General features: G+C 41.6%; 1 protein-coding gene across 4 annotated transcripts in view; it reads left to right on the plus strand.

Annotated features, from left to right (window-relative positions):
* The window catches only part of LOC114773151 (tyrosine-protein phosphatase non-receptor type 13-like), a 70,130-nt gene that overhangs the window by 23,598 nt on the left and 33,972 nt on the right, over positions 1-12,560 (plus strand). For all 4 annotated transcript variants that reach the window (XM_028965686.1, XM_028965688.1, XM_028965685.1 and 1 more), the window contains exons 16-20: positions 538-697; positions 2,131-2,317; positions 2,933-3,021; positions 3,116-3,190; positions 11,058-11,165. In XM_028965686.1, coding sequence (XP_028821519.1) covers positions 538-697; positions 2,131-2,317; positions 2,933-3,021; positions 3,116-3,190; positions 11,058-11,165 — 619 coding nt within the window. The remainder of the gene's footprint in view (positions 1-537; positions 698-2,130; positions 2,318-2,932; positions 3,022-3,115; positions 3,191-11,057; positions 11,166-12,560) is intronic.

Below are 12,560 nucleotides of genomic sequence, written 5' to 3' on the forward strand. Positions count from 1 at the left end.
CATCAATTATCATAGTAGAACAGTTTTCTCAAGCAGTTTGTGATGCATTTTGGAAACAGGAGATGAGCCCCTGGTCTAATTGAGAAACCCGTTCTCAAAGACCTACTTTTAGTCATTATTTGGGTAGCACACATATTCTGAATGCCTTCGGCAGAATTCAAATGAGCCATTTTAATCTAGATTAATCTATATTAATGTAGAATATAGATTAATTTAGCCTACTCTAGATTAATCTAGATTACAGTGAGATTAATCTAGATTAAGAAAATTAATCTATGACCACCTCTAGTTTATACATATATATTTTTTCTTTTATGATTGCACTATGGGGGGGGTCTGTGTGAAACATTATTTCAATACATGGTATACTGTTTTACTGACAATAAACCAATCTTGAGAGTTTTTTATGTTTTTCTCATTTACCAGAAAATCAGTTTTAGGCCAGAATCTGATTGTGCTCCTGTTGTCCATCATCAGGCAACATTTTTACTCATCAAACTGTTGTATGGATTGATTCAAGAGTTGTGTTTTCCACAGAGGCGAAAGATAACCATCGAGTGTGGGCCCAGCGGGAAGAAACATTCATTTGTCACTGAGACCTCAAAGATTGCACAGTACTTGCTCAACCTCTGTTCTGCCCAACACAAGTTCCACAGCGAGATGAACTCGCGTCAGCTCACACACACTCTCACATCAGGTAGGCAACTCAAGCTTTATGCAACATCTTATCTTTTTCTTGGCCACCAATATTGAGGATTAACGAGTTACATGTGACAGGGTTACCTAATTTATTTACAATTTCAGCAGTTGGCAGACGCTTCTTTTCAGTGACTTACATGTTTTTTATTTCCTGAAAAGGAACGTTTTTAACATTTGAAGATCTTTATTGAAGATTTGGAATTGTCCATGGTTTCCCCATGGTTGCATGCAGTGACAGAAGGAGAGATGGGAGAATTGTCCAGGGAGTTTTTAAGACCCTTGTGTAGGGAAGAATGTATAAGGGTGGTAGAATTCTAGTAGCTAAGATACTTGCCTATGAACCAGAATACCACAAATTCCACTTAACCCCAACTTTACTACCATTGTCTCTCTGAACAAGGCACTTAACCCTGAGTCTCTCTAGAAACAATTTGCAATAATAGGAATTTGTTGCCTTTCAAGGAGCTCAAGGTTGTTTAAAATAAACCTGTTAAGCCTGGAGGCCTTATAGAATGAGTAAATCTTCAGTTGGCTCTTGAATTTCAAAGAGCAGGACCAGCAGCACTGAAGGGCCTATCACCAAAGATGCACAACCTGGTGTATGGAATGGAGCGTAGTCCTGTGTCTGTAGAGAGGTTGAGGGGCTGTGGCAATGGCATGGCATTTAGAAGGAGGTTAGAAGTAGGTTAGAAGGAGGATTTTATAAGTGATTCAAAACTTAGCTGGTAGCCAGTGCAGACGGATGTGGAATTACCATACCTACTGACACATTGCACACAACCCTGAACCGCCAAGGTGCTGCTGAGCAGAGTACAGTCTCCACGCACTGTTCCGTGGGTGCCTTTCACGGCTGCCCACTGCTAGCCAAGGGTGATGGGTTAAAAGCAGAGGACACATTTTGTTGTGTGCACGTGTGCTGTGCTGTGTTTCACAATGACAATCACTTCACTTCACAACTACTGGATATTTCATCTCCATACCTCTGTTGAAGTCTTCCTACATGCACAGGAATATGTATTTTTTCCCACAAAAACATCACAGTTTCTGTAATTGTATTGATTGTTGTTTAATTTTACAGCTTGTCTAGTTTAAATTTTTATTTACTTAAATGTCATTGTGTGTAATATTGCTTTATCTATGTTTATGGTAATATTACAATTTCAAACTCATTTTGACTAGGAGGAATATTGTTTATAATATATATTTTATTCAGAATTTATATTTTTATTTAAAATTAAATTACAATAAATAATATATAATTAAGTTATATAATTTAAGTCCAGGACAACAATATTTGTAAATTATGATCATGGTATTTGATGACAGATTGCTAAATTAGACAATAAAATTAGTTTGTTCTGTTAAGTACCCTGTCTGGACCTGAACACTCAAACAGGATTCTAACCTCTCTCCACATCATTGGTTTGCCAGATGAGATCCTGGATAAATTCTCACCACAGCACCCACAGCTTAAGCAAATGTCATGTTCTGAGGTGGTTCTGAACAATGTTGGCCTGAATACAATGCCACGTCAATCCATCAGCAAGTCATGTGATGACCTGACAGCCAAGATGGAGACCCAGTTTCGAGACCAGAGAGAACAGAGACAGGGCAGCAGGTATTTACACACTTTCACAGAGAGACATTTGCACTTATTCATGAGTTGATATAGCACTGCTGTATACTAAAAGCCTGCTGGAGCAACTTTAATGTTATTAGGTTTACCTCTTAACTACTGCTTCAGCCACAACCACTAGTCTTGACTTACAGATGACTATATCATAAACAAATTTATTATGAAATAAATGGAATAGGAAGCAGAGGGTAAAAGGTTCAATTATATTTTAATTACATCTAAACAAAAACTAGACATATTACTGAAAAATATTTTTAGAATTTATGAGTAAATTGCATGGTGTTGTAGAGGTTACACCTCCAAGGTTGTGAGTTTGAACCCTGGCTCTTATGTGTGTGGAGTTTACCCATGTTGGTGTGGGTTGCCTATGGGGTATCCTGTTTGCTCCAGTCATCTAAAGGCATGCATGCTAGGTGATCTGGTGACTCGATGTATGTGAATGAGGTGTGTGTGAGCTCTGAGGTATGCTAGCCCCCCACCCTGGATGGGTGCCTGCCCTGCATAGGAATAAGCAGTTAAATGTAGTGAGTTTATGATATTATTCTAATTTCTAATTTCCATATGTGTTTAACCAATGTGTATATGTCTGCACTACAGCAGTCCAAAGATGCTGCACTGTGCCCCATCTGGAGAGTCTCTGCAGAAGCAGGACTCGGAGGCTGTCTCTGTCACTTTCTCTGCCTGCAGTGAGCATCTTTTAATGTATTCAGCTCTGCTTTCGCCACCTTTCCCACAAGAATACACTATATGTATGCTGCTGTGAAATGCTCTGTTCCTCAGACACACCCACCCAACCCCCCCCAGAAAGAGAGATCATCTGTGTCACCTTGAAGAAGGATCCCGAACTTGGCTTTGGTGAGTTGAGTAGCTCTCAAGTCTGAACAGCTGATCTGTGGAGCCGAAATAACATCCTCTATATTGACTCACACAAGGACAGTTCATTGACAGTTTACAAAGAGACTAGGTTGTCCAGATCCTTTAAAGAAATCATGATAATAAAGCTTGGAAGTCTAGAAGTGTATGCAGAATAGGGCTGAACGATATATTGTATTCAAAGGCGATTGAGGCCCTGCTCCATCAGTTAATATCAGAGTTCCTGTGGGAAAACTCATGCACAAACATGCTAGATTGACTGGGGCAGTGGTGACCCCCTGGGGTGTTGGGGATGTAGGCAGGAGAGAGAGAGCTGCAGCAACAGCATGATGGGGAGAACGGAACCGGTGAATGGCGAATACAGCTGAATGAAATCTTTCCAAGACTCCTTGAGACTCGGGATGATAAGCACTAGACAGAACATGCCTAATGGACAACTCACTCAACACTTCCTTAAATAGGCATGATATAAAATTAGAGTGAACATAGCAGGATAGCATATTGTGTCACATGATTCCATCATGCAACTAGGAGCAACGCGGAAACGAGGTAACGTGTCTCCTATAAATTGACGAGAGAGCAGCTGCCGGCTGCTCGGTCATTGAATGACACCCGTCGTCAGAAACCCTCAAGCCAAGTAAGCTCGTTCCAGTATTATCTGTCATCCCGAAACCTGAACTCCTTCCTGTCTCCCTGTTCTGTCTTTGTGCCTTAAACGCGAACGACCACATCAGCGTGGTGTTGCGGCTCGCGCCATCTGCGTTCGCAGAGTTACGCGGCGGAACTTACCTGCCTCCGCGCGTCCCCCTGCACCGAGGTCTCTCGTCTCCTCCTACACGCCTCTCTCATTCTGGTCCCGGTTCGCATGTCATATTGCAGCTCACAAATCACCTGATTTCCTGCTACTTGACAGCGATGGCATGGCCAACAGTATTTAACAATGTTGGACTTTAAACCTGGCCAAAAGAAGTGCCGTTAAATACGGTGGTATGTCTGATTTACACCCAAATGAACTGCAAAGTCATGGTCGGCCAGTAACTGACCTTTAAATTTAGCAGGAACCACAAGCTGAATAACCGCATTCCATCCCAAATCTTCACTGTGTGGTGGAGTCCACTTCCACATTAACAAAACATCTTCCCAGTAAACTGATGCTGATGTGTTAACTACATCTCCTTATTTGGCAGCAGCAGTAAAGCACTGGGCCAGAAAAGAATCTGACTTTTGTTCATCAGCAATTAACACCTTATTTAGGCTCAGCAGCACTTCATCAGGAGCTGCAGCACCACCAGATGTGGAGATTGCCTCAGGTGTATGCGCAGAAGAGGCAGTTTCCGATCTCGCAGGCGAAGGGTCGAACAACATAAAAGTGTCAGATAACCCGAATGCATCTTGATAATTATGGGTTTGAGCTTGAGTATCGACACATGTAGGAAAGGCTGAAGCAAGACTTGAGTCCACATCCGAAAGGCGCATCAAAATCTCTTCTACTTCCGGAACCGGAAGGACCTTTCCTCCAGCAACATCATTCCCCATCAGAAATGAAACCCCTTTGACTGGAAGCCGAGAAAAAAACGCAAACCTGAAAACACCAGAGACCAACTCGATTTTTAAGTGTATAGTGTGCAACGGGACTCTAGCGAACCCCGTTTCAATCCCCTGCACCAGAACGTCAGAATCACAGCAACTCTCCATAGAGAAGGGGAGAACAGAATCTAGGATTAAAGATTGTGCGGCACCAGTATCGCAGAGAATTTTAATAGCTACGTCATCTTCCACACGGCCAGTAAGTGACACCACTCCCTTTAAAATAAATGGCTCATAGCCAGGATCAATTTCATTGTGAATGTTCTCCAAAATCGAAGTGTGCACTAGCCCAACTTTCTTTGGGAGCGATTCTTTTTCTGTAAATAAGGAATGGCATCAATTAAACGACCCAGCTCATGGCAATAAAAACACCCGCAAGGGTGGTGAAGATTTACTGTCAAGTCGGGAATTTCTCCAGCTCTGTTTCGGGCTGGAAGGTGACATGCGAACACAGCGTGAGGGAGATGAAGAGAATGGAACAAAAACACTTTTGTGTGTCAGAGCATACAGGGAGTGCAGAATTATTAGGCAAGTTGTATTTTTGAGGAATAATTTTATTATTGAACAACAACCATGTTCTCAATGAACCCAAAAAACTCATTAATATCAAAGCTGAATGTTTTTGGAAGTAGTTTTTAGTTTGTTTTTATTTTTTAGCTATTTTAGCTATAGGGGGATATCTGTGTGTGCAGGTGACTATTACTGTGCATAATTATTAGGCAACTTAACAAAAAACAAATATATACCCATTTCAATTATTTATTTTTACCAGTGAAACCAATATAACATCTCCACATTCACAAATATAAATTTCTGACATTCAAAAACAAAACAAAAACAAATCAGCGACCAATATAGCCACCTTTCTTTGCAAGGACACTCAAAAGCCTGCCATCCAGGGATTCTGTCAGTGTTTTGATCTGCTCACCATCAACATTGCGTGCAGCAGCAAACACAGCCTCCCAGACACTGTTCAGAGAGGTGTACTGTTTTCCCTCCTTGTAAATCTCACATTTGATGATGGACCACAGGTTCACAATGGGGTTCAGATCAGGTGAACAAGGAGGCCATGTCATTAGTTTTTCTTCTTTTATACACTTTCTTGCCAGCCACGCTGTGGAGTACTTGGACGCGTGTGATGGAGCATTGTCCTGCATGTTTTTCTTGAAGGATGCAGACTTCTTCCTGTACCTCTGCTTGAAGAAGGTGTCTTCCAGAAACTGGCAGTTGAGCTTGAGCTCCATCCTCAACCTGAAAAGGCCCCACAAGCTCATCTTTGATGATACCAGCCCAAACCAGTACTCCACCTCCACCTTGCTGGCGTCTGAGTCGGACTGGAGCTCTCTGCCCTTTACCAATCCAGCCACGGGCCTATCCATCTGGCCCATCAAGACTCACTCTCATTTCATCAGTCCATAAAACCTTCGAAAAATCAGTCTTGACGTTTCAGCTTGTGTGTCTTGTTCAGTGGTGGTCGTCTTTCAGCCTTTCTTACCTTGGCCATGTCTCTGAGTATTGCACACCTTGTGCTTTTGGGCACTCCAGTGATGTTGCAGCTCTGACATATGGCCAAACTGGTGTCAAGTGGCATCTTGGCAGCTGCACGCTTGACTTTTCTCAGTTCATGGGCAGTTATTTTGCGCCTTGGTTTTTCCACACACTTCTTGCGACCCTGTTGACTATTTCGAATGAAATGCTTGATTGTTCGATGATCACGCTTCAGAAGCTTTGCAATTTTAAGAGTGCTGCATCCCTCTGCAAGATATCTCACTATTTTTGACTTTTCTGAGCCTGTCAAGTCCTTCTTTTGACCCATTTTGCCAAAGGAAAGGAAGTTGCCTAATAATTATGCACACCTGATATAGGGTTTTGATGTCATTAGACCACACCCCTTCTCATTACAGAGATGCACATCACCTAATATGCTTAATTGGTAGTAGGCTTTCGAGCCTATACAGCTTGGAGTAAGACAACATGCATGAAGAGGATGATGTGGACAAAATACTCATTTGCCTAATAATTCTGCACTCCCTGTACTGATCAGCACAAACAGCAGCTTGAGCCAAAGTAGTCAAAAAAACAAATAAATAAAGAAGAAATACATAAAAGCGAATTACAACGAATAACGACAAGCAAAACAAGTAAAAAGAGAAAAAACAAAGAAACACAGACAAGCAGGCAGACACAACAAGATCCTAGGGGAAGCGCAGGGGAAACCGGGATTGATGCTATTGGGAAATGCTAGGGATGGATGGCATGGCAAGTGCAGCCCCGAAAAGAAAACTGAGGCTCCTTTAATTCTGGCTGTCCACAGCAGGAACAGGTGGGCTTGCAATCACCAAGCATCCTGCAAACACAACACAAATACAGAACAGAAACACACCAAAAAAATAAATAAACAGGTCGTAAGAAGAGTTACAGTAATCTAGTTGTGAGATTACTAGGTGCTGAACGAGTATCTGGGTGTACTGTGTTCATAGATAAGATCTGGCTGATAATGTAGAGCACAAATCTACATAAGCGGGAAAGATTGGTAATATGAGTCGAGTAGGAGAGTTGGTTAACTATAGTTACTCCAATATGTACAGTTGCAGATTCTGTGAGGCAAATAGAACGATTTTTATGTGAAATCTTCTGGAATGAATATTAGTTCAGTCTTGGTTGGATTTAGCTTTATATGATGGGCTGCCATCCAGGATGGAAAGTCAGTTAGACCTTGGACGAAGCAAAAGAGATGCTGTGTGGTGTCAGCATAGCAGTGGTAGTATAACCCCTACCTCAGTATAACAAATTACCTCACCAAGTGATCTCTTGTAGAGGGAGAAAAGGATATAACGAAGTACTGAGCCCTGAGGGACACCAGTAGAGAGTCTGTGAAAAAGACATAGATTCTTTCTATGTCATTTGGTAAGGCTGCTCATCAAGGTAGGAAGCAAACCACTGTCATGCTGAGCCCCAAATTCAAGAAAGAATAGAGAGTCTTGTGATTAACTGCACCAAATTCTACATAGAGGTCAAGTAATGTAAGAATGGATGAGAGTTTTGCTCATCTGGCTACCTCAAAAACAGGCAGAATGGCTGTCTCAGTAGAATGACCTACTCTGAAGGGATACTGGTTGGGATCCAGGAGGTTGTTCTGAGAGAGATTAAGTGATAGCTCATTTTAGACTCAGCGCTCAAGGACTTTAGAAAGAAATGAGACAATAGAAACTGGTCTGTAATTGTTGGTATCTGCAGGAGCAGTGGTGGGTTTCCTTAGGATATGAAGAACCCTTGCTGTTATAAAGATCCCCTATCGTGAAAATTTTAACTTTGTGAGATGATTTAATTTTAATTACAAGTTCCCCTAGCCTGTCTTTTGTCGACTTCAGTAGCTAGAAGGTGTAAAGAGTGATTTGGCCATTTTGTTTTGCCGTTCAGAGAGTGGCAGCTCAGACGATCAGATCTGAAATTTGTCTCCTTTCTCCGGCCTGGCCAGAGAATTTCCCATCCCTCCCCTTAAACATTATCTCCAACGACCGCTACTCTCTTTGCTCTCGACAGAGACAGAAGCATCTTTTCTCTCTCTCTCCCTCCTTCCCCTGTTTACTGCTTGCTCCTTCGTCTTGTCTACCTTGATAGACTTTCCCAGCCCTGCTCTCTGAAAAGAGAAAATCATAGATTTGATCTCAATGCGATTGACACCATCTTGTTGAAGAGAAATTCAGGTGCGGGGGAACCTGAGAGTCCTTCTGAAACGTATGCAGCAGGGTACGTCATGGACAGTTGAATAGCGTGCCTTGCAGCTCTTTCTGTGGAGGACATTGAGGATATCTACCTATTCGGGACCATGATAACAGGTCTTGTGCTGATTGGATTAGGATCTGCCCTGGTTGATAGAAAATAACAGCTCCTCAAAACCCACTGGACTGGCCAGGATGATTGAAGGAGTGGGAAAGGCTGATCCAACTTTGATGTAATGTCTTTAAAACAAGTCAAATGAGGCTCAAATCTCCTCCCAGACCTGGACTAAAGGTCTGTGGTGCAAAGTGGCATTGGTGGACAGAGCATGATATGCTCAATTGGATTCAGGTCTGGGGAACGAGCGGGCCAGGCTGTAGCATCAATGCCTTCGTCTTGAATTAGGAGGATCCCAGGGCCAACAGCACCAGCATATGGCCTCAAAAGGACTCTGACGATCTCATCTGATCCTAATGGCAGTCAGGTTACCTCTGGTGAGCACATGAAGGGCTGTGCAGTCCCCCAAAGAAATGCTACCCCACACCATTACTGACCAAATGACAAACCAGTCATGCTTGAGCATGTTGCAGGCAGCAGAACATTCTCCATGGTGTTTCTTCTGTGAAGAGCACAGGGTGCCAGTGGCTAATTTACTAATCTTTGTGATCTCTGGCAAAAATGCCAAACGTACTGTACTGTATTGGGCTGTAATCACAACCCGTCGGGCCCTCATACCACTCTCATGGAATCTGTTTCTGACCGTCTGAGCAGAGACATGCACATTTGTGGCCTGCTGGATGCCATTTTGCAGGCCTCTGGCATTGCTTCTCCTGTTCCTCCTTGCACAAAGAAAAAGGTAGCGGACCTGCTGCTGGGTTGCTGCCCTCCTATGTAGGGCCCTATGAAATCAGTTTTATTTTTTCCTAATTTCCATTATAAATGTATTTATTTTGTAAAACCCATCTACCAGCCCAGTGACGGAATCTGATATGATGGGGAAGGATTTAACATTTTTTTATTCTAAATGAAATAACAATTATAGAGGGTTAATCTACTTATCAACCAGATAAATCATTCTAGACCTGCATTATCTGACTTCAATGTAGCTACCAAGATAATTCACTTAAACAGGTAGTTGGAATGAAAAGGACAATAGGGACTGGATAATTTAAAAGGTTAGGAGAAACAAAAGACTTATTGAGTCTTGATCAGTTAATGGGCAGTTAATAAATCAAGTATAGTTAATAAAATAACTTTCTACCATGCAGATTTGCACCGACTTACTGGCTGATCACACCAGGGGCAGGATGGAAGGAACTGTCTATGGTTCACACAAAATTCCTGCTTACGCACTATAGGATCAAGAAATTCTTTAAACATACATCACTCCAGCCTGTTGCCATATGATCAGAATGTTCCCCCTATGACCAACAACTTTAGTTGACAGAATTTTCGATAATAAGACTGGAGATTACAAGATAGAATGATAGAAAATCAATCCAACATACCCAACAGATGCTACACACAGCACTGGATAAAAAAACAGGTAGCAGAATTCTTAATAACCACAGCATGTGTGGGAGAAACTGAATGCAGTGACCCCCTGAGTGGCACGTTACCTACCCTTTTGTATCCTCAATCTGGATCACTTTGGTTGTCACACGACGACCCCTGCAAGTGTTGGAGACCTTTGATGTAGCTATGGTTTGGGTTTAGCACTATAATATTTGTTACATGTTAGATCCGTTTAATTTATGTGACGGGACATTAAGCCAATGAGAATGAGACTAAACACACATGTATTGTCATGATACATCCATATATATCCAAAAACCTAAGGAACACTTCTGCTTCCTCCAGGAGTGAGTGGGCCTTCTGGTTACATTTCCTGGTTGTTGTGGATCTTCTGAGGTGGCAGGATGTCCCCTGTTATGACAGGCTGGTCATGCCAGGAACCTTACAATTTACCTAAAAAAACTGCAATATAACAAATCATATTTAATCACTGTTCAACAAAGTGCTTGGGCATTTTCTGTTTGTAGAACCATCTACATGTAAATAATTTGCATGTTTTATGCAAAGAACTTTGGTAAAATAAAGTGCATCACATTTGACCTTAACATTTATCAAATAAAAAAACATTGAGGGGAATACAGAAAAAAATTGGTGCCAACTTGCATAATGAATGTTGGATTCTGCGATACTGTCCACGTTCTCCAGTTCATGGAAATCATAGGGCCCTAATTACGGCCTCCTCCACGTCTCCTGATGTACTGGCCTGTCTCCTGGTAGCGCCTTCATGCTTAGGACACTGTGCTGACAGAATCAGCAAATTCTGCCATGAGTTCTTGCCATGAGTTCTCTGCAAACCCTAGTGCAGGTAAAGGCTAGTGTATGTTGTCCTGAGCATGCCAAGAGTGGCATATGATAGCCTTTACCTTACACTAGCAAAAAAGCCCCATGCTGTGTCATATGTAACATTTTTCTTAAATTTTACAAATTTGTGATTTTGAAATTGCATTGAAATATTTGTGCACTGCAGGGTTTATAATTGTAGGACAGGACAACACTGGGAAGCTGGATCTGGGAATTTTTATTGCCTCTATTGTACCTGATGGGCCTGCTGACAAAGATGGACGAATCAGACCAGGTAATGTCTTTCTTTTTTTTATTCTATCACACATTTGTTTTGTGTATTACAACATTTAGGACAATATAAAATATTTAAATGGAATTTAATGATTTTCAATTTCACCCAATACACAGTAGGAAACATAGATTTTGATAGCAGCAACAAGTACAACAAAACACAAAAAAATAAGTGGTACTAATAGAAACAGTTGGAGGAAGATTTGCAACTAAGTAGGCCCGTAATAGCTGGTCAATAATATGACTGGGAATAAACAGAACATCATGAAAAGGCAGAGGTTCTCAGAAGTAAAGATGTAGAGAGGTTCACCAATCTGTAAAATGTTGGAAAATTCCAGAATATTCCTCTACATAATATTGTAAAGATTTTCAACAATTAATCATCAAAAAGATTTAGATGCAATCAGTTTTGGATTCCTTTGATCTACAACAGAGGGTTACAGTAGTCCAGTTTAGATGTTATAAAAACATGTACTAATTTCTATGCATAAGAAAAAACTTACAGAATTGTTGACATTTTTAACAAAAAAAAACTGAAATATCACATGGTCCCAAGTAGTCAATTAATGGGGAGTACAGAGTACAGTGTCAGGGCCATCACATGAGTCGATTTGTTGTGGCAATCTTTTTTCATCCCTCCATTCACTCCCATTCATTTTACACAGCAACAATAGTCACACTTTCAGCCTTCTAACCACCACACATTTGACCTTTTCACCAACTTTAGCCAATTCAGTTAATCTGATTACATTTAACCTCTTTCCATTCACCCCCCTATCCTCCACTGCTTCTTTTCATCCCTCCATACATGTTCCCTTTGTTTCTTTGTGTAGAGAGTAGGTCAGTTGTTAGGGACAGTGGTGGCCTAGCAGGTAAGGAATTGGACTTGTAATCGAAAGGTTGCGGGTTTAAGTCCCAAACTGCTAAGGTGCCACTGAGGAGCCACTGAGCAAGGTGCTCTCCCCACACACTGAATTTGGCTCTGTGTGATGTTCATTGTTTGGGTAATAATACCCTGCAATTTTAACTGAAAGTGTCTTTATGCCTGACTAACAAACCGGGTGCATTACCACTTTCATCTTTGTTTTCTGATGTCTTTCTGATGTTCCACAGAATAAGGTCTAGTGGAGTTCAGGGCTGCTGTTCATGTTGGGTGTGGGTGGTGCTAAAAGTCCCGTGACATTTTTTTTTGCATTTATATAGGTCTGTACCTGAAGTCTCTTTACAAAATTCAGCCTTGGTGCAGAATTACAGCCACTTTGAGCCAGTGGCACTATGAGATTTCCTTAATAAATGCCCTTTTTGTGTTTGGGGATGAGTTAAGGGGATGAAATAAAGGGCTAAATTCCAGATCCGGCCACCTCAGCTGCTGCTCTCTGAACAACGAAGCAGAATG

The sequence above is a fragment of the Denticeps clupeoides genome, unplaced genomic scaffold (genome assembly GCF_900700375.1).
Source record: "Denticeps clupeoides unplaced genomic scaffold, fDenClu1.1, whole genome shotgun sequence".
NCBI lineage: Eukaryota > Metazoa > Chordata > Actinopteri > Clupeiformes > Denticipitidae > Denticeps > Denticeps clupeoides.